This window comes from Geotrypetes seraphini, chromosome 3, assembly GCF_902459505.1.
Source record: "Geotrypetes seraphini chromosome 3, aGeoSer1.1, whole genome shotgun sequence".
Classification (NCBI taxonomy): Eukaryota; Metazoa; Chordata; class Amphibia; order Gymnophiona; family Dermophiidae; genus Geotrypetes; species Geotrypetes seraphini.
The window spans coordinates 313,433,362-313,459,290 of record NC_047086.1 but is presented as its reverse complement, the minus strand read 5'-3'; the positions used below and the strand labels follow the sequence as shown (position 1 = coordinate 313,459,290).

The window sequence follows — 25,929 nt, the reverse complement described above, 5'->3', positions numbered from 1 at the left end:
AATACAAAAAAGAAAAAAACAAAAAACAACCGAATCAAGGCATGAAAGCCTTTCCTATTAAAAAATAAAACCTTTTTTTTTTTAAATTTTACAACACCTCAATTTTGGCATATAGGCAACATGTAACGAGAAAAACTCAAAAAATAAAGAGGCCATGAGCTTACAAAGCTATCAAAAACATCACTCTAAACATACATATAAATAAAAAAAGGAATATTTAAGGCTCTTGATTATTAAGTTAATAAATCAAATATACACAGTGATTAATAAAAAAAAATATTTACATTTACTATACAAATGTCTACTTAACATTTTTCCTCCTCTTTGAATTCTTCATTTTACCAGCAACTGCTGACAGAGGTCTCCCCCCTTACACAAATACAATAAAAAAAATAAATAATAATCTCAATTGATAGTTGTTGTGGTTCTCAGCTGCAAAGGCACTTTCAAAATACAGAACTAGTTATGTCACTATAAAACCAATATACAAAAAAAAAAATGATTCAATAAATATAAATAAAATGTATTATTCTAAGACTGTATAATTCAGGATACCTGGCAGAAGTTGAAGCAAAAAGGAGAGCTAAACGGGGCTATGCAGTATCTTATGAAACGTTTCCATGATGTCTCAGCTGCGTCTTGAGTTTACATTGGGGCATTCTGGACTAGTTTTGCAGAGATGTGAAATGCAGCCCTCGGTATTCCAGCCAACCACAGCAACTACCATTGCCAGTGTAAGCCAGCTTGTCAAAACTTAAATTAACACAGGGTTTCTAAGTAAATAATAGCCTTAGACTCAAATATTACACAACAGTTTAAGAACCTACAGACCCAGAGCCTTTAATGACAGGTAAAGGCTCCTGTACGGGATAACTGCTGCCGGTTATACGATATATTCCATTCGATTTAAACTCTGTGCTGTTTCCAAGTCTCTGTTGTCTTGTTTGTTTGACCAGTTTGGGTGTTTTGTAGGTGTGCTGCTCTGGGGTGGTTTTTCGTCTCTGTCTACTAGTGTATATGCTGGTTGCTTCACAAATCTGGTCTTCTGCTGGTGTTTGTCCATGTCGTCTTCCTCTACTTCCGAGTTGTGTGTCCTTATTTTGGCGATTTTGGAGTTTTTGTTCTCATAGTCTCTGATGGGCATGCTGTTGGCACCATGTTTTTCTATGGGATTTTTGATCTGGTTCAGCTGCTCCCTCACGTTGTTTGTGGTGTTGTCTTCTGAAGCTGTGTGGGAATGGCTGCTTTGCTTTCTCCGCTTCCGAAGACACCAACAAAAGGCCGTTACCAGACAGCAGATCCAAGCCACTGTTAATACAGAGCTCAGCAGGGGCACCAAGAAATCTACAAGACAGGCAGGCGTGCAAATCAGTTTCTCCCAAATCAAAACCAACAGGTTTTCCTTATAGAAATCAAAGCATTATTTATACAGCAATACAGTTATAGTTACTACATGGTTCAGTAACCCATGAAAAGCCATCAACATGAGCATCTGAGCTACATTAAGAAGTTGACAGACAAAAATAATAAATAAAATTGTTGCAGCTGTTCTGTCCGAGTAAGTAGAACCCAAGTTTTAGCCACTGTGCTGTAGCTTCCTTCAAGATTTGAAGAAAGCCAGGAGCACAATGGCTAAATCTTCAGTTCCACTTACTTGGATGTGGCAACGCCCACCAACCAGAACAATCACGATGCTAACTAGAGAATGACACAGTGGCTGTTACTCGCGGCTAGCCTGCCAAAACGGTGGGGGAGAAAAAGTGCTCACTGAGGGCACGGGGACAATGCCATCCACCGCCCCGTGAAGCAGTGAATGGCCTTGTCCCTGTAGTTAAGGGAAGGAAGGCGCACGGTCACCGATCGTGCACGGCCCCCTCCCTCCCTCCGGCCAAATCTCCCTCCCTTCCCCCTTATCTTTGCCGCGCTTTAGAAAAGAAACTGAAGCCTGCCTGTGCCGCCCTGCACTCGCGTGTGTGTGGGCAGAAGCTTCTCCTCTGATTCAACTGCAGGGTGGCACAGGCAGGCTTCACCGGTTTCAGTTTATTTTCTAAAGCGCCGCGAAGGTAAGGGGGAGGGAGGGAGATAGATTGGGCCAGAGGTAGGGTGGGAAGGGACCACGCACCTTCCCACCCTTAAGTTTCTTTACGTCACGAAGGTAAGGGGGAGGGAGGGAGATTCTTGGGCTACTGAAGGGCGGTAAGGAGGCGAGAGGGAAGGGTGGATGCTGCGGGGACGGGGCGGTGAGTTCGGGGATGGGGCAGTGACGGGGACAGATTTTTTTCCCCCATGTCATTCTCTAATGCTAACCACAGGAGCTTAAGGGAAAAAGTATACAGTTGCATTGTTTCTATCACCCACCATTAGATAAAGAATGCATCTGGTTTATTCAGGAAGTGAGGTTTACACAAAGCAGCAACTCTCCCATTCAAACCCCAGAACAAGTTCATTTATCACCAAACAGTACCCAGTCAGTTGCGGTTTTTAAAATCCCCAGCCTACAGCTTTCTATAGGATTCTACTCTTCCCAAAATGAAAACCTACAGAACTAGTCCAACGTTCAAGGAAATGAATTAGTTTAGGAGTCTGTCACCTTCACACTGGCACACAATCAGTATAGGATTTATGTTGCATATTTTCTTTTACACTAGTGTCTAGCTAAAGTCTGTATTTTTATTTTAAACCAGCTGCGTGTAGAAGGTTCCTAAACTGAAGCCTTCTAGCGCAAATCACCAGATCTGATTTTATTGTACTAGTAATAATACAGTTTACAAATATGAAAGATGAATGCTGAATTTTTGGGATATAATAATGCATTTAGAAGGGTGTGGAGCCCGTTGACATCATTTGTTGAATTCACATTAGTTGTCATGTACCTTTTCTTTTTAGTTAATTCCTTACACATCCAGGGTGGGAGGGAGGGAGGGGGGAGGCATCATTATTTCTTGTATTTAGTTTATTGAAATTCTATATGTAGTTATACTTTTATGGATGAATGGGAGGAAGGGGGGGGTAGAAAATGATTGTTTTCAGAAAGTTTGTATATTTAAAGTGCTTTTTCTGATTCGTTTGTTTAAAAATTTTTTTTGCAATACACTGTTAATATTTGAAAATTAATAAAGATTAAAAATAATAATAATAATAATAATTGTAATACAGTTTAAATAAATTTCCTGAAGCCTCCAATGTGGTCAAGATTCTTCAGCAGACTGAAGAACTACGGACTCATGCACGTATCTAAAGAGTCCTGCTGTTATATAGCGGCAATATTAACTTAAGCTAGTTTATTTGTTATGGGCATTATGAAAACCAAGCTTAATTTCAGGATCCAGAGCAGGGGTTCTCAACCCAGTCTTCAGGACGCACCCGGCCAATCAGGTTTTCAGAATACCTACAAAGAATGTGCACAGGAAAATTTGCCTGTACTGCCTCCATTGTATATAAAACTCTCATATGCATATTTGTTGGCATCCTGAAAACCTAACCTGCTGGGTATGTCCTGAGGACTAGGTTGACAGCCAGGGGTTCAGAAAATTATGTTAAACAAAATTTGACATGAAGCATTCATTGTCCAAGAGATCCTGAGAGAGAGAAAGAGAAGAGATCCTGAGAGAAAGAGATGCATTAAAAGGGTTTTCAGGATATGCAAATTTATCTTATGCATATTTCTTATGGTAATCCTGAAAACCTGACTGGCTTAGGAGTGCCTTTGGGAGAGAGTTGATAAGTACTACACTAGAACATAGTTTAAATAACTGCAGGGTATATGAAGGTTTCAGTAAGTCCTTTGGATATGACAACTGAGCATTTCTGTTATCTCATTTCAAGCCTCACCCCTCCCGGATGAAAATTACCAGTACGATATGGCTTGGTGTGAAAGACTGCCACAAAGGTTTCTCTACGCAATATTAAGTGAAAATAATAACAGCAGTACCAGCAAAAACCAAACACTTTGGGCTAGACTCAGTATAGTGTGCTGAAAAATTGGCGCTAAACGGTATTCTATAAAGGGCGTGCTGGGATGGGTGCCCTTTATACAAATTGCATGTAGCACTGGAATCTGCACGCAGATCCCCCTAATCCTACAACCCGGTTAGCTTGCATGAATTTTAAGGAAATACCCCAACCCTCCTATCATTACGCCTCCTTTTCAAATCCGCATGGAAACACTTAGGCGCTATTCTGTAACTGGGTGTGTTTAAGTGTAATTTTGCATTGGATTTGCCACTTTTTGGGCCATTTTGGCACCATACTTCTGTTAATACTTTTCCATGCCAAATTAATGCAGAATGCTAGGCATCATATATAGAATTCCCTAGCACAGACTTAAAATTTTATAATTATAAAGAATTTTTCAGGCATAGAAGGGCTTTTATGCAAAAGGCCCAGGGGTTACAGGTAGAAAAATATGAGCAATGACAAGAAAGCATGCAATTTCCCACTGCCTGTGTGTACATAGATTCTGGGGAGGGTTTTGGGTGGAGTTATTTTAATAAATTACACATGTAAATTATATGTATGTACTTTATGTACACATTTATGCTCACTCTCAAGTGGGCAAACATATCAACAGATTAATTTTAGGTGCAATTTCCACAGTAGTAGGCCTGGCATTTTATATAAAGACATGCAGGCTCTTGTGTCTTTGGAACCTGTTTTATGAATAGGTATCTCCTGGCCTTCTCAGTCTAGGCAACCAGTTATAAAACCACACTCCTCATTTTGTATGTTTTATAGCTTATGCCTATAAGATATGACCCGTTAAGCATCCAAAACTAAAAAAATTACAATCTCCCAGAGGAGGCAAACATTTTTAGGTCAAAACTTCGGGATTCACCTGTCTTGTTTTTGGGGTTTGGCCTTTGTACCCTGACTTCTGCAACTGCTCCAATGAACGTGTTGTTGCCTTCACGTCTGCTGATGAGGTCAATGATTTTGTCTGTGATTTCCTTGATTGAGCCTCCATCTTCTGTAGCATCTTCAGTAGACTGAGGATCAGACAAAACATTAGAATCTTAAAATATTCCTCAGATAGACACTAATTACCGTATATATGATTCCAAGCATAAACAGCGTATATAAAAATATGGTCCCCAAGAGGTGTGGTTATTTGAACTGCATAAGTTTTTTTTTTTCTTGAACAATGTAGGACAGCCAAGTGAAACGCCAACAATAGCCTCTCTTAGCTTTCAACTCTGGGCAGGCTATGTGCATCACAAAATATTCATATCAAGTTCTAAAATTTTCCATCACTGGATTACAATAATTCTGTAGCCATCATGTAACACTTAGAAAGCCCTGCATGTAGAGAACGTAAGAAAGCCATCTCCCAATCCACTTACAATGGCAACATGGATTTCGTTGTTTGCCAAGGGTGAAGGCTCGCAGGTGATGTAAATGGAATAGTCCGCTGAAACATTCTTCAAAATATTAAGATTTCTCAGGTCACTGCAGATTTGCTCAGTGGTAAGACCCTGAAAATCAAAGCATACTTGTTACATTGTCATTAGGCAGATTATTATTGGTGATGACCCAAAATAAGAAATTTAGGCGAGCTGCTTCTTATTAACCCAAGAAAAGCCTATGAAAATATGCACTGGTTTGGGGGTGGGTGGATTACAAGTTAGCCAAGGTTCTCAGCTTCACACATGCACATAAGACAACCTACTTATAAAAAAATCATGATTTTCTCAAGCATTATATTGCCTCAGTATTTACCGGAGACATCATCTCTTTGTTGAAGGTGAAAGTGATGTTGGCACAGCTGCTGTCCTGATAGTTGACATTAGAATTGCACTTTGCCTTTACAGGTGGTGGACTTGAAGGCCAGCATTCACCCATTTCAATACAGGGAGGTACAAAACAGTGGTCATCCTTAACAGGCACACAAGTCTGTCCAGATGGGCATTCATGAGGTTTGCCATGTATTGAACATGGTCGAGGGCCACACCATACCTACAAAATGAAATAATGATCAGTACTAAAGAACAGGGCAATCGTGGAGTGCACTGGAATCCTTTCAGCAGTCAAAGCGCTAACCACTTGTATTGCTTTCCAGCAACTACATTTGCATTTTTATCTTTGCTATTCTGCCTCAGTCCCAATTTTACCTCCTACACAATTCCTATTTCATTGCATTCTTGGTTCTACCCCTGAATTCTCAGCAATGTCCCAAATCAGACAACCACTTGTAAGACTTTCTGAGGTAGGAGTGAAGGTGGGCACATGTGGCACACTAGAAAGACATCTTATATAAGGACTTGAACAAGTGTGCATGTCAGAAATGCTAGAACGATTTATTGAGATAAGAACCTAATCTTTCTTTCTTGTAGATATGTCCTAAACGTTAGGGTCTTGTATGTGAACTATCAAGTTGCTTGCAGAAAACTGTCAATCATATTTTCAGCTCTACCTCCTTCCCAGGAAACTGCTCCTGCCTCCTCAGTGTGTACAAAAGCAATTAAGTAGCCCTGTTAGGTAGCATGGAATTTTGCCAGGTACTAGTGACCTGGATTGCCCACCGTGAGGACGGGCTACTGGGCTAGATGGACCATTGGTCTGACCCATTAAGGCTAGTCTTAGGTTCTTATGAAGGAGGAAAACAGGGAAAAATTCCTGACACTATAATTTTGTTCTGCTCTGTAACATAGGAAATAACATTGTAACATCCAAACTTGTGCAACCAGCACTAATTATGTATAGAGCTTGTAGCTACTCGCATGATCTGCTATCAAGCAGAGACTTAAGCCAGACTATATGGCCATGAGGATTTTTGTTTTTGTTTTGTTTTTTTAACCCTCTCGGTTCCTCCGAGACAGAAAATTCTTCAATCCAGACTGATCCTAAGGCAGAAGGCAGGCAAAGCCCATATACAGGGCAGGGCTTCAGGACCACTAGACATCTACAAGACAAGAAGATTACTGAGGTAAGAACCCAATCTTTCTTTCTAGCACAATGTGTCTAGTGGTCCTGAACGCTAGGGATCAAAGCAGTCCCCAGAATCTAGGGTGGGCCCACTGAGCCTGCCTTCAAAATGGAGGACCCAAAAGCAGCGTCCTTCCTGGCAGCTACATCCATCCTATAGACCATGGCAAAGGAATGAAAAGTAGACCATTTAACCACTCTACAAATCTCCTCAGGCGAGACAGCCCTAGCCTCTGCCCAAGAGGCAGAAACCTCTCTAGTAAAGTGCGTTTATCACACCTCCACATATGTGGAGGAAATGGCCATTTTAATCCATCTGGAAATTAAGGTCCTCCCTTTCTTGGCATATCTGGTCAGAAAAAAAAGGTGATCCGAAAAGCAAAACTCTGAGGTACCGAAGAAGCACTTGCTTGACATCCAGTAAATGCAACACTTTATTCTTTTTCTTAGACTTCCTGACTGAGATGGAAGGATAAGACTACTTTGGGTAAAAAGGATAGAACCATGTGCAAGGAGAGCCCTGCTTTCGTGATCCTAAGGAATGGTTCCCTGCAGAAAAGAGCTTGCAACTCAGAAACCTGTCTCAGTAACATAACTGCCACAAGGAACACTGTCTTGATTGTAAGATCCAAAAGGGAAGCTCTCCATAAGGGCTAATAACAGAGCAGGAAAGGACAGGGGGAATGCACTGGAGGACGCAACCGCAAAGCCCTTTTAATGAACTGGGCAACATCTGACTGAGAAGCCAAGGAGTCTCTTCTCCTCTCCGAGCTTGGAAACAAGAAAGGCATGCTACCTGCACTTTCAGAGAACCTAGTGACAGCCCCTTCTAAGGTCCCTCCTGCAAAAAGTTCAGGACTATCGAAATCGGAGTTCACCAGGGCCCTACATCCTTCACCACACACCAGCACTGAAAGGACTTCCAGGCCTTAGCATAGGCTGCCACCATGGACGGCTTCTTATCTCTGAGCAATGTGGTAATGACCATGTCCGAATAACCCTTTCCATGTTAGGGCCACCAGCTCAAGAGCTTTGCTGTAAGCCCAAAGTGTTCCTGATTCATGATAGGAACTGGTCGCTGAGTAAGAAGATCCACTTGGACTAGAAGTCCGAAGCCTCCACCTCTCTGGAAATGAACTAGGTCCGCATACCATAATCTGCAAGGCCAAATCGGGTGCCACTAGGATTACCAAGCCGGGATGGATTGCAATCCTGCAAATAACTCAACTGAGCATGGGCCATGGGGTGAAATATGCACAAAAGTTCGTTCTCTGGCCACAGTTGGACTAACGCGTCCAACCCCTTGCTTCTCAGGTCGGATCTGCGGTGTAAAAATGAGATGTTGGTGTTCATTGCAGAGGCCATCGGATGGAGGCCCCCACCGCAGAACTATAGTGTTGAATGCCTGTGGAGGCAGAGACCATTCCCCTGGGTGAAGAGTCTGCCAAGTGAGAGTTGGTCTGCACATTTTCCACTCCGGCCACATACGCAGACAAGCGATCCTACAAGTGAGCCTCTGTCCACCAGAAGAGAACTTGAGCTTATAGGCACAATGGGGCGCTTCTAGTGCTTCCATGACTGTTGACCTATGCTACAGCATTGTCCGAGAAGACTCTTGACTGCCTTGCCTTCCAGAGATTTCTCTAGTGACTGAAGAGTTAGACGAATAGCTCCAAGTTCAGGCAATTTATGGACTGCTGAGCTGGAGTCCCAACATCCCTGGACTGGGTGTCTTGTTGCATTATAGGGCATCAATGGCAGCGGCGCAGGGGTTCTCCCCTCGACAGGCACCCCGACCAGATAAAGATGCAGACTTGGAGGAGGTTCAGCTGTCATGGACTGGGAGGATGGCAAGTCAGATTCCATGCCACTTTTTATCCCAGTATGAAGTCTCCTTAGCAGAATCTGCTTCCATTCAGGACAGTGGTCAAGAGATGGCAGTGATCTAGATCGGCGGAAGACCCCAGAATCTGCTGAGGGTCCTCAGCGTCTGCTAACAGGGCGCTAACAAGACGCTGAGGACACTCGGCAGTTCAAATAAGCATTCCACATAAGGCTCTCAAAATCGAGGGAGAAGCCTTATACTAGGGGTCTTGCCAACCTCGTCAGGGAACCTTGGTGGTCCTCCTGGGCTCCGTGGCCTCCACGTGACTGCGCTTGGCCAATACAGATTTTGAGGGTCCTGGGAAGGGTTTCTTCCCCTGGGAATGCACCTCCTATATATCCCCAGTCCTGGAGGACTTGGAGGAAGCTAAGCCCATGAATCCCACCCCTTCCCCGTGCGCTCCATCGAAATACAGGACATGGACACTCCTCGGAAAGCCATGCAGTGCAAACCTGGCATGATATAGGGGTAAATAAAAAGACGTGAGAAGTCCATTCCAGTTGATTTTGAGCAAAATTGAGGGGTTTTGAGACAGATGGATACAAAAGAAAACAAAAAAAAAAAAGATTGTTTAAAATACAAGATGGCTGCCGCCAGAAAAATTGCACCAAAAATAGCCTGTGGAAACCTCCCTGAATGAAAAAAAATATTAGAGAAAGGAATTTTAGAGGTGGGGGACCTGGGCTCTGAGGTTAGAAACCCTACAGTTCAACTTTTTACCTCCCCCTCCTCCCCCCACGATTTTCACCATAGGCTTCAATAGACTTATCCATTGTGTCTATCCAGCTGAAATCCTATGCTGAAGCAGGCAGGCACCACAAGGGAGAAGAAATCTGCCTCAGATTTGCTGGATGAACCAGGTGTTCTGGCTGCCAGTTGGACTGAGGTTGAACTGAACCTCAACCCCTGGAAACCTGCGCTACGAAGTGGGGTGGGGGGAGACCATGCAGCCTGCCCACTGTTAGTCCCAGCTAAGCTGGGAAGGAGCCAAACAGCTTTCCTTCAAGCTCCTGCATTAAATCAGGGATACAAGCAGCTAAGCAGGGCCCCTGTGCTCAAAAATATAAAAAGCAAGGGTTGATCTGCTAGCAGAAGACCTCTATCATGTGAGTCTATGTCTTCTTCTAGGGCAGAGGTTCCACCAAGTGGGAACCTCCAGGCATCGAGCCTTCAAAGAACACCATGAAAAAAATACCTGAAAATAATAAAACCGCAGAGCAGTTCAAACACACTTCTGAGCCACTTGCTTGCAGAAAACAAATTGAGGGGGCAGAAGCATCTCCCTGGGAAGGGGGTGGAGTTTTCTGAAAGCAACTTACTAGTTCCAGATACAAGACCCTAGCGTTCACATTGCACCAGAAAGCTTTTATGGTTTATTTTGTAAAGGACTGACTAGTATGAGTTGACTACGATTGGGTTCTTGACCAGTTTTTCACCAGGTAAATCAAAGCAGCTTGCCTCAGTTGGAAAAGCTAAAGGTTTTCTTTTACAGTCACCAAGAGGTCTTTACCTTAGAACATGCAACTTTTCCATTCTGACACTGGCAGACATTGCAATCATCATCCCACTTAGCTCCATCTGGCATTACATGGCCATTAGTGATGCAAGGTCTTCCTGTAACTAAAAAGCACAATAAGTGTTAGTTTCTCCCATTTCCTCCTAAGTTAAAGCAAAGATCCTATCTCCTCGTTCTATAGCTATTATGTTGCTTGCAATACCTTCCTGGCATCGTGGACCAATGCGGCCTGGTGGGCAAATACAACGATAGCCGTTAATTTCATCTACGCATGTAGCTCCAAAAGCACAGGGGGAAGACTGGCATTCATTGATATCTGTGGAGAGAAATCTATTTAGAACAGAGTTCCATGAACCTCCCCCGCAAGTACCAGTCACAGAATTGCTAGGTAAATCCACTGAAGCTACTGCTTCAACAAAGAGCTTAAATGCACATTTGCGCCAATTTTAATTTGCATAATATAGGTTGGGCAAAACTCATAACAGCTAGAAAACTGGTCTTCCAACTTTTAACAAGCAAAAATTCCAGTTTACACGGTCAACCTCTTGCCTCCAGTTTGCTAATTACAGGCACCTCAGGGTCTCTGGGTGGATTATTAATAGACATCTAACTTTAGGTGACATTCTTTCACTTGAACAAAGAGAATACTGTGCTGCCCATGGTATGCACACTCTGGACAATCACACTTAAAAGGCAATAAGGGAATGTCTGAACTCCGACACCATCTTGCTGTTACTAGACAACACAACCAAGCACCATTACAAACACACATTTTACAAAAGGATAGGGCAATTTGTAAGTTATACTTTAAGAGTCTGGGGGGAGGTCAGAGGGTAGTTTTCAGAGCTCAGTGGAAAATGCCCTCTCCCCCACAACTGGAGGAAGTACATGCATACTCTGTTCACAGGATATGTATTTTCATCTGCCCATATAAAAAGGGTGGCAAGGCTCCACTCAGCCGGTAGGTCCATCCTATCTGTGCCTTTCTCCTCCACTGCCAACTCCAGACTCCATCCCTTCTGGTCTTGCTGCACTGTATGCCTGGAACTAACTACCCAAATCCCTACGGAGGCCTCAAGAGTCTGGCAAGGTTCAAGTCCAAGTTAAAAGCCCACCTCTTCGAGACTGCTTTCAACTCCTAACTCCTCTCACCTTCTCTCCTCTCTCCTTCTACATCCCCAACCCTATGTGTCATGTCTGTCCAAGTTGGACTGTAAGCTCTTCCGAGAAAGGACAGTCTATTAAGTGTCAAAATGTAGAGCGCTGCATATGCCTTTCAGCACTATAGAAGTGATAAATAGTAGTACCGTATTTCCCCATATATATAGACCCCCCTCCCCGGTACCTTTTAAAATAATGCAGCTCCCTCGCTAGCCTCCTGCCGTATCGCGGCCGCGGTGCAGGGTAGGAGCGATCTTTTAAGCGCCTAGCTGCCATTGTGCTGCTTCCTCAATAACTGCGTCAGTTCTCGCAGGACTCGCGAGAACCGACGCAGGCATTGAGGAAGCAGTGCGGTGGTGGCTGGATGCTTAAAAGATTGCTCCCGTCCTGCACCGTGGCTGTGACACTGCAGGAGGCAGCTGGCAGAGGTACGATATTTACCGGGGGGTGGGGGGAGAGGGATGTATGAGCCACCCCCATGTGATTTAAAACTCTTAGATAAGCCGCGGCTTGTAACATGGGTCAGCTTATGTAAGAGTTTTAAAACATGTATAGGCATTTTTTACGGCCTATACACTGGGCTGGCCTTTATGCAGGGAAATACGGTAGTAAGGAAAGGTATGTTCAGGGCTCTCACTGAAGTTCGTGCTTATATTTACCAAATTTCTATCTATGGTTAAAAGGCAGCCCCATTCTATGGCCAGTCTCATGTTCAATGGGAAACTCCATGCAGTGTTTCCCTCTGAAAATAGGCCTGCCTGCCGGGAGACAGCAAATGGGAATAACAGGAAATACCAAGCCTTGCAAAATATCCCCAAAGCATTGCACTGTTCTAGTACAGTTATCTACTGGCAATCACATATGCAAATGTTACAATACACAAGTCCTGCATCAACATCTGTACCCACTACAGCTATTACACTTTTAAAAAGTGGTTCTTCCTCTCTTGGGATCAAGGTGAATAGGGAAACTTGCCTAACGGCACATCTTTATAAAAATGTGTGCACTGTGCAAAATGCTTAGTAGCTGGGCTCAGCTGCTGCTTGGCAATGTCGTCTCAAGCACTTACTTAGATAACCTTGATAGGTGGTATATAAAAACCTAATAAACTTGAAACTTACTTATCCTGCAGTCGGGCCCAGCAAAGCCTGCAGCACATTCACATCGATACCAGTTGTCCCCATCCACACAAGTTCCACTATTGTAACTAAAGAAAAGAGACAAAAAACATTGACAGTGTAAGACCACCTTGTATGTGGCTGTCATTTCATTCCTGAGTGACCTACAATTCAATGTAACAAATGTACAAGTCACACATAGAGATATACAAACTATGAAGAGCATGGCTCATGGAAATCTTTCTAACTTCTCTGCAGGTGCCATGTGCTACAGTGCGACAAATGGAATCTGTGGCCGAAAATTCACTTAGTTTCAATTGAAGCTGAATTGGCAGCTAAGGCCCAGTCTAGGCCAGCCTCTGCTCCCTTTTCTCCCTCTTGCCCCTACCCTAGGACTACTATCCATGCCCTGGTAGTTTAGTGGGTAGTCAGGGCAAAAGCGATCCCCATTCGCTCCTGCCAATGTCCTCTTTACTACCAAAATAGCTGCTTCTAGTACAGTGGTCTCAAACTTGTGGCCCGCCAGGTACTATTTTGAGGCCCTTGGTACGTTTATCATAATCACAAAAGTAAAATGAAACCGTTTCTTGATCATATATCTTTTTAGCTATAACTGACAATATTATTATTAAGACTTAGCCAAAAGGAAAGATTTATAAACTATAAAGAGTTGTACCTCATGCAAAATTGTCATTTCTTTAATAAGACATTAACTATTTTTTTCTGAGGCCCTCCAAGTACCTACAAATCCCAAATGTGGCCCTGCAAAGGGTTTGAGTTTGAGACCACTGTTCTAGTAGTCACAGCAACCAATTTCAGACTGGAGCTTGCATGGGCAAGAGTGACTGGTAATTGTTCCTGCCCCAACTACCCACTAGACCATGGGTAGGTAATTCCAGTCCTCAAGAGCCACAGGCGGGTCAGGTTTTCAGTATATCCATAATAAATATGAATGAGATAGATTTGCATCTCAAGGAGGCAGTGCATGCAAATCCATCTCATACATACTCATTGTGAATATCCTGAAAACCTGACCTGTCTGTGGCTCTCGAGGACCGGAATTGCCTAACCCTGCTGCACTAGACCATCAGGGGATGGTAGTGGAGGAGGAGCAAGGAAACCCAGCATAAAATGTTTTCAGCTGAAATGCAGCCGCCAAAACTAAAACAAAATGTTGAATATGAATTTCAGGCTGGTTTTGGAGTCAAAAGCAAAACTTAGTAGACCTCCAGTGTGGGTGCTCACATACCTGCATGTGTTTTATCTGTACTTTGTAGATCTGGTATTTCTCCTTTTTTCCCCTATGTTTTACCTGTTTTGTATATGGTCTTGCATGTACTGTATGTGCATGGTTGTGATGGTATTTGTTTGTACACGAGTGTACAGTACTCCCCCGATATTCACGGGGGTTCCGTTCCAGGATCCCCCCTGTCGAAAAAACACAAATACGGTTTTTAGGCAGGGGAGACAGGAGAGGGCAGCCGGAGCACTGGCGAGTGAAGGAAATCATTTGCTGTATGCTCTGACTGCCTCTTCCTGTATTAAAGTCAGGCCTCACCAATCAGGAGCAGCTCCTGCTTTGACATGCAGCTCCTGATTGGTGAGGCCCGACTTTAGTACAGGAAGAGGCAGTCAGAGTATACCGCGAGTGATTTCCTTCACTCGCCGGTGTTCCAGCTGCCCTCTCCTGCCTCCCCTTCGCGGTTGGAAAATGCCAGGACCGCGGACCGTGAATTCATAAGGGAGCACTGTATATGGGAATTTCTCTGTTTTGGCTTTCTGCAAGTCTGAGTGGAGAGTAGATAAGAAGGAAAGTTTTGAAATGTGCAGTTCCTTAATCTATTAATGTTACAGTGAACCAGTGTTATGCACACTGTGAATGTTAGAATTGCTTTTCCCTTAGAAATGTACTGGGGTATTTGTGATGAGGGCCATCATGCATCTTCCCCTCCTCCCCCACACGCAGTGACAGAAAAGATCATATCTCTGAGTATAGATGGAGAAAAGAAGGGGTCCCAAGACAGAGCTCTGGGGTACCCCAACTGATAGCAGGATAGCAATGGAGGAAGATCCACCATTGCATACACTGAAGGTGTGATGTGAGAAAATTAGAACCAAGAAAGAACAGAGTCCTGAAATCCAAGTGAGAAGAGTGTATGAAGGAGAAGGCTATCAAAAGGAAGTCAAAAGAAGATAGGTTGAATATAGAAGAGGCCTTTAGATCTGGCCGGAACAGGTTGTTGGAGCAAGGGCAGTCTCCATAGAGTACGGGGGTGGGTGAAAGCCTGATTGGAATGGGTCAAGAATAGTTAGGGCTGACAAAGTCAAGGCAATAGCAGTAAAAAGCACATTCAAGTAGATTGGATAAGAAGGGGAGGAGGGAGATAGGGTGATAACTGGAAGGGCAGGTAGGGTCCATTGACTTTTTTTTTTTTTTAAGGAGAAGTGTTAATTACAGGATGTTTTAAGGCATCAGGGACAGTTGTAGTGGAAAGTGATAGAATGAAGATGTGACAGATGGAAGGGATGACAGTAGGAGAGAGTGCTGAGTAGATGGTGGGAATCAGATCAGAGGAGCAGTTAGTCACGCTGGAGACGGGCAAGAAAGACTCATTTACACGGGGGGAGGATTAGAGAACTGTAGGCCGAGGTTTTAAAACTCTGTAAACATTATTTGGTTTTATATCCCGTCCTCCCACATGTCCAAACATTAGCTGTTCTTCTGACTGTCAATATAAAATTCTGGTTAAACAAAAAATCCAGACAGTTGTGCTGAGGACATAGGAGGTTAGAACTGCCATTTCACAAGGCCCACTTGAAAACAGATATTTGGCAGCACCCACAGCAACCAGTAAGAAAATTGACCAATTCAGTTAGTAGTTGTTACAGCAGTATTAGAGATAGGGAATAATTTGTAATCTGTGTGTCATGTGTATATGTTTTACATATCTTGTGCCTATGGAGATGGTAGTGGGGCAGTTGTGGGTGTGCCGGGGTAGTTGCAGGAGGTAGTGTTTTGGGAAAGGTAGAGAGCAAAGAGCAGGGGTGAAGCTATTTGAAAGGACTTACTACAGCAAAAACAGCCATTAGGAAGTTCCTATGCTGCAGAAGCTGAATCCTCCTCCCATACAAACTGGGGGGAAGGGGAAAGAGGGCTTATTTCTCTTTAACCTCTGCGTTTGATCTTGTCTATTTTTGAATTCAATGTGCCTTTACCATCCCATTCTGTTATGTTGCCCCTTTTGTATAAAATTCTTTACCCCTCTGTTTAAGTTGAAAAGAAAAACTGGACAATTTGATTTTAAATGCTGCCACTGCCCTTTGCCAAGCTAGTGAAGCTGATTTACAGGTGGTTACAAATACATGCGTACAAGTCAGATCTTAAAATATCTGAAGCCAACTTGTTTCCCCCAAAGTGCGTCAGATATCACTGTACTGTGGGGGAAAGAGTCAGAATGAAAAGTCAAAAAAGCTCTCCAGGATCTGAATGAGGTCTTTCCCTACATAAGCTCTTAAACTCAACAAGGTATACAAAGACAATATGCCAAAGAAACGGTCCCTGAAAAAAAAAAAATAGGAAAGCTGGAACTTACCATGGATGAGGACTGCAGTCATTTGTATCTGATGAGAGACGTGGAGAAAAAAAAAAAAATTAAAACCAATCTCCAAAAACACAGCAATTCCATCACAACCTACTACAGAAAGCAGAGGTCCAAATGTCAGAAAGGTATCAGCCAAAAGAACAAACTAATGCAGTGCATGCACATCTCTCCCTCATATTTGTTGCGCATATCCTGAAGACCTGACTGGTTGGGCTGGTCTCAAGGACCAGGTCTGGGAGCCACTGCACATGGCAGACACATAATTTAATTTTAAACAATCTTTGGTTAGGAGGTGCTGTATGTACTGCCCTACCACAAAGTTGGCAGCTGGATTGCCTATACGAGGGGAACATTCACTCTCAAGGTGTGTTGCTTGTTCCTATTTGACAAGATACTCAATACATAAACTGTCTACACTAGGTTCATCAAGGCCAGTGTGAACTGCTTCCAAATAAAAGGGAAATGGTTCCTGTCTTTCGAAGCAGGTAACACTGCCCTCGAGCAGTCCAGTGTAGGCAGTCTTTAAGCACAGACTTTACTTGATGACAGTGTGTCACCATCCCCACGGATAACTCAGTCCTACACCAGCATTCTTCAATGCAAGGCTTAAGGATCAGTGGTTGTGCCCATTCATACTCCAATTCTTCCCTCTCTCCTTAAAGAATGACATGCAGATGGTTTCCAGCAATTATCCACAGGGACGGTAACAAATTCTGTCACCGTGTCATTCTCTAGCGAGAACCCCACCTCAAGGTGCGTCACTTGTTCCTATTAAAGTTTAAATGTGCTCCTGATGCAGGCACTCCAGTTGCCGAAAAATAATGGGTAAGGACTGAAATACTTTTGCGTTAGCACACACGTCATTACCAAAGATTGCTTTTTAAAATAAATTATTTGTCTGCCACTAGTTGAATCTTGCTGCTACTTTTCTGACATTTGGACTTTTGCTATAACCCATTTGTGCCTCTTTGTATTTTCTAGTACACATACAGGCCACCACATCCAAAAGAAGCTGGCATGAGCAGCCCCACCTGCCAAGAGGATCAGCGTTGCCAGGCTCACTAGCCATATACAAGACAGCAACTACGCAGCATTCAAGGAGCAGATATGTGCCTTCCATCCTGTACAACAAGGAAAGCAGGCAAGGTTTGGGCTGGATAAGGGGAAGGGGTGAGGGAGGGAAAACTGCAACATCATCTCAATCTTTTTTGATGGACTTCACTAGTTAAGGAATAAAAGCTTTTGATTTAAGCTTAAGCTACAAATTAGTGTGTATAAGTTTTGCAAAAAAAAAAAAAATCCTAAAACACAACACATGACCGAAAGAGCCCAATGCAGGAAGAGATGCTTGTAAAAGCTCTCAACGGGAAGAAGAGTGAGTGAAAGCAGATGGGTAGCTGGTAGAACAGAAATGGAAGGGAACATCGTGACTACATCTGTATCCACTTCTCATGTGCAACTTTCTCATGCCCAGGTCAGGACTGTTGTATAATGTCATTGCAACAAGAGCTTCAGGTGATGTTAAAAGCTTACATCAAATGCTTTCCCCCCTTCTGCTTTCAATTTAAAATCTCAGAGGGTGGCAGGATGAGTCTATTAATTCTCTCATCAGGCAACACTTTTGAAAGTTTAGGGGAAAGATACTTACTCTGAGTACAAGTAGGGCCTTCCCAGCCTTCTTTGCAGACACAAGTAAAAGAATCACCGCTGACTACGCAGGTACCACCATTATGACAAGGGTTTGGCAAGCAGCTACTGTTTCGAGCTGTAATAAAGGTTAGAATATATTAAGCTGGAAATATAGGAGGAGAACAGGAGTTAAATACTATTTATAAAACATTTATACTATTATGAAAAATATCCATTCAAAATGGTTTTACAACAAGCAAAACATACTAGAAATGGTAAATACAAGTAACAAGTAAGAAAATATCATATCAAGCCCCTTTCACAGAAGTTTTTAAACCCATCCTATAAAGATAAGATGATGGGTTTTCAGTTCTTGGGAAAGCTGATTCCACCTATTTTGGCCAATACCCTTTCCATTTTATGTCCTCTCCACTGGGCAGTTAAAAAACAAGGTTCAAGATTCACAAAGTAAGGTCCTCCTCGGTATACAAGATACCAGTAAGTCTGAGATATTGGTTTTGAAGTATTATTAGTCAAATTTAAATCTGACAAATGCCTACAATGAATGTTCTCCCATCCAATCAATCAACCTAAAAAGCAGCTGCACAGCCAATTTTTTTTTTTTAATTATTTGCAATTTGTTTCAGAATTCAGCTAAACTGACACCATAAACATTACAATACTCACACAGACATACAGACTATATAACTAGCAGAATGGTTATAGTATCTAAACTAGGTTGAATGGATCGTATTAATTTTAAAATTTACATATAGCATCCTGGTTACATAAAAGTGGAATGGCGGAATAGAAACCACTAATGTAACGCAATGTAACCCAAATAATGCCAAAATATAGGAGTTACCTATATTGCATGTAGCTCCTTCCCATCCTCCAGGACACATACATTTGAAAGTGTCACCCTCGTCATAGCATGTTCCACCGTTGTTACACGTTGCTTCATCACACTGGCTATCGCCTAAGAATAACCAATCCTATCAATTAGATCAATAGCTCCTCTTAAAAAGCACAGCAAGATTCAACAGTTTAGAACCTGTAAGCAGGACATTTTGGGGGAATGTGCGTCAACTTACGAGAATTGCAGGTTTTTCCTTTCCACCCATTCTTGCACTCACAGTAGAAATCGTTGACCAAGTCCCGACACGTGCCTCCATTGTGGCAAGGACCTTTACCACAGTCATTAATATCTGGAATTAGAAAGCAAGAACAAGTTGTCACTAAGCACCAACCTTTATCCTATGTTAACTACAAAAATCTTAATACAGCAAATAAAAGGCCATTATACTGAAAGTGCCATAAAAAATTTTTTTTAAAGTTTTGCTTTGACCAATGGACAAGTGTTCTTGAGTTTCAGCTTTCTGCAAAAAGTTGTATATCTTGATGAAATCTCTTTAGGCATTGTGGGGACAATTTTGAAATGGGGTGAATGAGTGTTCACCAGGAGAAAAATCCTTTTGGAAGTTTCCCATCTCTACTGCTGCAAACAGAAAAGAGGCAGTACCAGGGATGGGCCTCAAAACATGTGCAAGTTTTTTTAACTTTGAGAAATTTTAGTACTTTACCCCTCCACCCCTTGCAATGCAAAAGCCCCCTATGACTCCAAGGACCAGATTCTATAAACGGTGCTGAGTGGCACAGTTGTCAATCAAAAAACAACGCAGTTTATAGAATCACACCTAGCAGTGGCCTAAGCAGACTTAGGGGTCATTAAGCATCCTAGCCACAGGTGCCACTCCATTAGGCCAGCTTTCCACTCACCTAATTTGGCAGTGCCTATGTCGGACACCTAATGACATTTAAGTCAACCACACCTATCCTCTGCCCATAACCACGCCTACCTTTTTAACACAGGCATCCCTGGGCGTCGGAGGCCTCCTAAAAAGTTTGGCGCCAAACTCTTAAATTGCTTAATTTTTAGGGGTATTTTTTTTTTTTTTGATTGGCTAAAACCAATGGTCAATTACCACACCAATTAAAAAATTAAGTTTGGCGCAGATCCCCAAACTTAGGCATCGCTAGGCGGCTGCAATTAGGGCAACCAGCGGCATCTTAAATAGGATACTGCTTATAGAATCTGGCCCTAAGTAAATACAGCAAGGGTTTTTAAAAGCAGAGTCCTACAGACCTAGCAGAAAGAAAGCCCTCTTGTGCTCTGCTTGTCTCCTGCAGGTGCAGGTTACTCACTTATTTCACAGTAAATTCCTTCCCATCCATCGCTGCAGATACATTTGTAAGAATTAACGCCATCAATGCAAGTGCCACCGTTTCTACATGGGTTGCTTTCGCAATCATTAATATCTGCAAGAGGGGGGAAAAAAACAAGGAAGATTGCAGTCTACTATAGTACTGAATCAATTTGCCAAAAATGCTGCAATCAAGGAGACTGGTGCCGAGCCTGAAAAAGGAAACAGGCTTATGAATCCTGATTGCCAGCAAATCTGCAGAACTCAAGTGTGTGGGACTGCCAAGACTAAAATCACATACAAGATCTTTCTTGGCTACAAGGTGCTATGTAAATCTCAAACTGCCAAAAAAATAACACAAGTATGAACAACAGTGTTATTCTAAGCATACAAAACTTTAAAAGGGTTGCAGAAATCTGCAACCTCCATTCCTCAACTTGGAAATACTAATCAAAGCATTCTAATGGATTTGTATGGGACTAAGACAACCAAACAAAAAGGTATTTAAACTGCATCTCTGCATTACAGTTCAGTCCTAGTTACAGGTCTGAGATGCAAATTTACAAGTTTTAGAAAAACACACAGCAAGCCATAAACACTGATGGTACATTTACTAATAGTGACTGAGAAAAGTCCTTGGCATTTGAGAGGCAACATAAAATCCCTTAGCACATTGGAGGGCTGGGCTCTTTAACGGCTATCAAAGAAAATTGTCTGGTACATTAAAAGGCAAATCTATTCTCTTACTTTCATGACAGTAGGTGCCAGTGAAGCCTTTGTTGCATTCACAGGTGAACTTGCCCCCTGACTGGCTCTTGCACTTTCCGTGGGGACCACAAACGTTGGAAGAAATATAGCGAACCCCTTCTGGTGTGCTGTTTGAAGCCACTGCAACGGTACAGCTGTCAATGACTGGAGACAAGAGACAAATGCATCACTTTCCACAACTGGGAACCAATGAAAAATGTACCGATCTCCACAGGCACTAGATTTAGGGCAACCAACAAATTAAAAACGTCTTTTATAGTTTTTGCATTATAGCGCTTGCACATGGCCACAATAAACTGCGTATTTTTTATCCTCAAAAGGAAAAAATACCTTATTGTGTGGATAGAAATAGTGGATTGACATGTCACTATTTGCACTGACATGGGAAGTGTTAATGGCATATCCCATGTTATTAAAACTAACACAAGCAGAAAAATACACACTTTCTGAATGAGTGTGCATGCTCTTCCTAACCACGTGCCATCACAAATGCATGAACCACTGCGCACGGTTGGGGGGGGAGGGGAGGGAAGAAGAAGAGGGTGCACTATACAATTTTCACCTTGTCTTTTTATCACAAGGCCAAACAAAACAGTCAAACTGGATATTTCTGGAAACATGGCCATGCTATCCACCTCTTGAGCCAAATATCCTATTGCATCTAAGTGGAGTTTTTGGAAGGGCAGCGATAGACTAGGATGCTCCCTATCCCAACCAGTTTAATGATGTATGTTAACCCTTTCAGGACCAAGGGACATATTTGTCCCATAACTTTAAAATCCTGTAAATTTTGATTGGGATAGTCTACAGTTCTAAATTTGATATGTACAGATTCCATATGATACTGCCTTTATGTAAACAAACTGGTTCCGACATTCATTCATTAGCGTCGTTGCTAGATTGACGAGAAGATTCACTTGCCACACTGTCCATAAGCCAGAAGTGTGATTTTTTTAAATAAAAATAATGATATTTCACAAAAAAAATCAATTTTTTGGCATCTGCAAGCCCTTTTTACCATAAAAATGTCGTCAAAACCACAAAAATTGGCCTACGATCCTTATGGTCCTGAAAGGGTTAAAGATATCCAATTTGCCCATAGTTATACTATTGGGGGGGGGGGGGTGGATGGGGGAACAAACAGAGGATGAGTATAGCCTGAAGAGCCATGCGAGTCCAGGTTCTTCAGAGCTTAACATAATGTGATATTTCTTTTAAAGATTGGGATGGAGAAGCGGAAGATGTGGGACTGGATGGGTTGGGATTGAAGATTGTAAAATATTTTGAACTACTGTCTTTCACCGATTCATGTACTGTAGTTTCCTCTTATTTGTTAAATAAAAATTGTTTTTTTAAATTTATTTTTATGCACTTTTCAAATTTCAATCAAGCGAAATGCATACAACTTTAATAGATCAATATAACATAATGAAATCATAAAATCAGGAAAAAACAATTATTGGATATTTAGTCCACAATATTAGAGGAGATCAACAGGAAATAATTCAAATAAAATAATACAAAATACTAAGAAGCGGCATAACTCTGTGTTACCTACTGCTGGTATAGCAAGCTAAATATTATTGGCCACAATTGCTCTTCCTTCTCTCAATTCAATAAATTCCAATAATTGTTTGGGTTCAAAAAATAAGTAACTCTTATTTGATAAGTAATAAAACATTTTACAGGAAATTTTAGCTGAAATATTCCACCCAAAGCCAGGACTCTTGGCCTTCCTTCGCTTCTGGGACTTTTGAGCCTTATCAGGAAATAAACAAATTTTGGCCCCCAAAAAACTGGTCATTCAAATGATGGAAATAGAGACGCATAACATAATCATGGTCATTTTCCAAAGCTAAAGTAACTAGTAGAGTTCTTCTCTCAGTTACTACCTCCTGTGAACTCTCTAGGAAGGTTTCAATAAAAATTGTTTAAACGTACGTCTAAGAGGAAAAATATCTAAGTGCTTTGGGTTACTGAGTAATTGAAGAACATGTATCTAATAGAAAGGGGAAAAACTGATTAAAGGATAAGCCACTCATCATGAGAGGGGAATTTTGAGCTAACATAATAGGGGCAATTGGGGAGGGGGGGTTAGGTTATTGTAGAAGGGGAACGCTTGCTAACAGATACTATAAACCTTTTCCGTTGAAGGAAGTATAGATGGCATTAGAGAATGACACGATGGCAGTTACCTGCAGGTAGCCACGGGTAACCTGCTGAAACAGTGGGGGGGAAAAAAGTGCTCACTGCGGGCACGGGGACAAGGCCATCCACCGCCCCATGGAGCGGTGAATGGCCTTGTCCCCGCAGTTAAGGAAGAGAAGGGGCGCGGTCACTGATCGTGCGCGCCCCCTCCCTATCTACGGCCAAATCTATCTCCATCCCTCCCCCTTACGTTCGCTGCGCTTTAGAAAAGAAACTAAAGCCGGCGAAGCCTGCCTGTGCCACCCTGCAGTCGCATGTGTGGGCAGAAGCTTCTCCTCCGACACAACTTCCGGTGACCGCGCGCCTTCCCTCCCTTAAGTTTCTTTATGCCGCGAAGGTAAGGGGAAGGGAAGGAGATTCTCAGGTCGCTGAAGGGCGATGAGGTGGCGAGAGGGAAGGGTGGATGCTGCGGTGAAGAGACTTCAACTTGTGTTAAACAACAACATATCAACTTTTGTTATTTTGTTTTTACCGAAGCTCAAATAGCTTTCAGGAAAAAAAAAATAAAAAAAATTACAAAACCTTTTTAACACAAAGTTTAAATTCTTTGAAAATGAATTACATGATGACCTTTCTGAACACATCTGGATTACATTTAGTCTGTAGAAAAGTGCTCCTTACAAAAGGCCTTCGCCACTGTTCTGCATGGTTATTGATCTGACTTTTGGTCCATAGAAACATAGAAGATGATGGCAGAAAAGGGCCACAGCCCATCAAGTCTGCCCACTCCAACAACCCTACCCCCTTGAATTTACCCCCCTAGAGATACCACATGTGTATTCCATTTACATTTTTTACCCCCCTAGAGATCCCACATGTGTATCCCATTTCCTTTTAAAATCCGGCACGCTGCTGGCCTGAATCACCTGAAGTGGAAGTTCATTCCAACGATCGACCACCCTTTCGGTGAAAAAGAACTTCCTGGTGTCGCCATGGTGTTGCCGGAAGAATAAATGCAACTTTTTGAGCACGGAAGGGGTGGTGCTTTATGGGGGGGAGGGGAAGACTACCTCTGTAAGCACATATTGCATGTTAAAATTTGGAGGTAGTGGTTTTTACCTGGCAGCGAGACCATGTTTCTTGCTAAACCCTGAAGCCTTACCTTCACATGGAGTGGTGCGACAATGGTCTTTCAGATGGGAACAGTTCTTCCCTTCGTAGTCTTCAGGGCAGTTGCAGAAGTAATCCATGGCAAGATTAAAGCACTGTGCTCCGTTCTGGCAAGGGTTGGGTTCACAATAATCTATGTCCAGCTGTGAAGAGTGGAGGGGTAAGGGGGGGGGAAAGAGGGGAACCACACCAAATGAAACAAAGTTTTTATTATTGATCTCATTACGCCAAGCTGCACGAGTTGAGAAATTGAACTTTTACCAAGCTATTGCTCTTAACTGTACACAAAAGATGACGTGCAGCATATAAGTATCTATCAGGAAAAGTGACTGCAAGGGAACAGGGCACACATTTGCAATCAGTAAAGCTAAAGATGGCTATAAACTCCTGACAAGGATCTGGGAGAGCAGGACTTAGCATATGCCTCACTGGTTGCAAGGTATTCATGTACAAATCATTACAGAGAAGAGAAAAACAAATCTTTAGCTGGTAGAAGCCCAGTTATCTAGGGTCTGCCTTTCACCAGTGCTCACCTGACAGAGGTTTCCTGAGAAACCAGCAGGACATAGACATTGGAATCCATTGACTTCATTCTGGCAGTGACCTCCATTCAAGCAAGGGCTGCTTGCGCATTCATTGATGTCTTTCTCACAGTGATCTCCTGCATAGCCGGATGCACAGATACAGCGATAACCATTAACCAAGTCCTAGGGGAAAAGAAGTTTAGAGACAAATTATACACCCCTTTCATCAAAAGCTGTTTAACTACCAATACAATTCAATGGTCCTCCTTTGCTTACTCATTATTAAAAACACTTCTGAACATAGTACACAAGGCAATCAAATATTAAAAACAGAAAACTGTCCAAAACAAAAACAGGCTTTAATGCATGCAAGCTGCTTTCTGTGTCAAAACTTTAAAGCAGTTCAAGCCTGCGGATACCAAGGAACAGCTCAGTTCCCTACACAAGGGCATCAAAACAAGCATTAGTCTGAGGGTAGGTTAAGGAGTCCCTCAGCTTCTTCGTTGACTAGTTTCTTATATTTTAAAGTCTGGCCTTTAACTGGGGACCCCAAAGCATCATCATATATTTCAAATTTCTGCACATCTTCCCCCACCCCATCCCCTTTATTATAGGGATGTGCAACACCACAAAATCCATCCAAAAAGGACAAGTGTTTTCTTGTTTGTATTTATTCTGAATTTACTATACAAATTAAAGTCCAAGTGAGGTTCTTTGGCCAAACTGAAAAATTCCTTCCACACTTGTTGTTGGACTGCACTGAGAGGTAGAAGATTCTGCCACCCATAACACACCAGACTGTCTAAACCTAACACCAAAAGTCATATATAAAAATATAAAGTACACATGAAAGCGAAACACAGAAGATCATTTGATCTTTTCATCACAACACATACCCTGCAAGTTCCTCCATTCTGACACTGGTCGATACAGTCATTGAGATCTGTACCAAAAGACAAAAGTTTGGAATTGAGCAGCCTTGATTATGAAGAGGTTATACACATTTCAAACATAATCCAAGGAACTGAAATGCCCCATAACTCTGGCTAGATAAAGCTTTTGTCAAGTTTCCTGCATGCTTTCCTTTAGATAAGGTTATTGAAATGGGTGGGAGCAGTAGGCAATTCTTCTAGCACAGGCCGCAAAACTTCACATCATTGTTCTAGTTATGTTATCAGAATATGGTCGAGCTATGGGTTAATGAGTGTGATAAAAATTGTATATTTTCATTCCAGACAGACTACTCCCTTTCTGAAAACATCGGCTGAGATTTCTCCTTTCTT

General features: G+C 42.4%; 1 protein-coding gene across 1 annotated transcript in view; it reads right to left on the bottom strand.

The window, feature by feature from the left end:
- Window positions 1-212: 212 nt before the first annotated feature.
- Window positions 213-25,929, bottom strand: part of JAG1 (jagged canonical Notch ligand 1) — a 77,458-nt gene continuing 51,741 nt past the window's right edge. The window contains exons 11-26 of the mRNA XM_033938333.1: window positions 25,543-25,589; window positions 24,656-24,829; window positions 24,115-24,265; window positions 20,784-20,948; window positions 20,038-20,151; window positions 18,927-19,040; window positions 18,698-18,811; window positions 17,852-17,968; window positions 16,195-16,222; window positions 12,605-12,690; window positions 10,525-10,638; window positions 10,317-10,426; window positions 5,716-5,952; window positions 5,340-5,471; window positions 4,835-4,985; window positions 213-1,344 (exon numbers count right to left, since the gene is read on the bottom strand). Of these exons, the coding sequence (XP_033794224.1) occupies window positions 884-1,344; window positions 4,835-4,985; window positions 5,340-5,471; window positions 5,716-5,952; window positions 10,317-10,426; window positions 10,525-10,638; window positions 12,605-12,690; window positions 16,195-16,222; window positions 17,852-17,968; window positions 18,698-18,811; window positions 18,927-19,040; window positions 20,038-20,151; window positions 20,784-20,948; window positions 24,115-24,265; window positions 24,656-24,829; window positions 25,543-25,589 (2,315 nt within the window). The 3' untranslated portion in view covers window positions 213-883. The remainder of the gene's footprint in view (window positions 1,345-4,834; window positions 4,986-5,339; window positions 5,472-5,715; window positions 5,953-10,316; window positions 10,427-10,524; window positions 10,639-12,604; window positions 12,691-16,194; window positions 16,223-17,851; window positions 17,969-18,697; window positions 18,812-18,926; window positions 19,041-20,037; window positions 20,152-20,783; window positions 20,949-24,114; window positions 24,266-24,655; window positions 24,830-25,542; window positions 25,590-25,929) is intronic.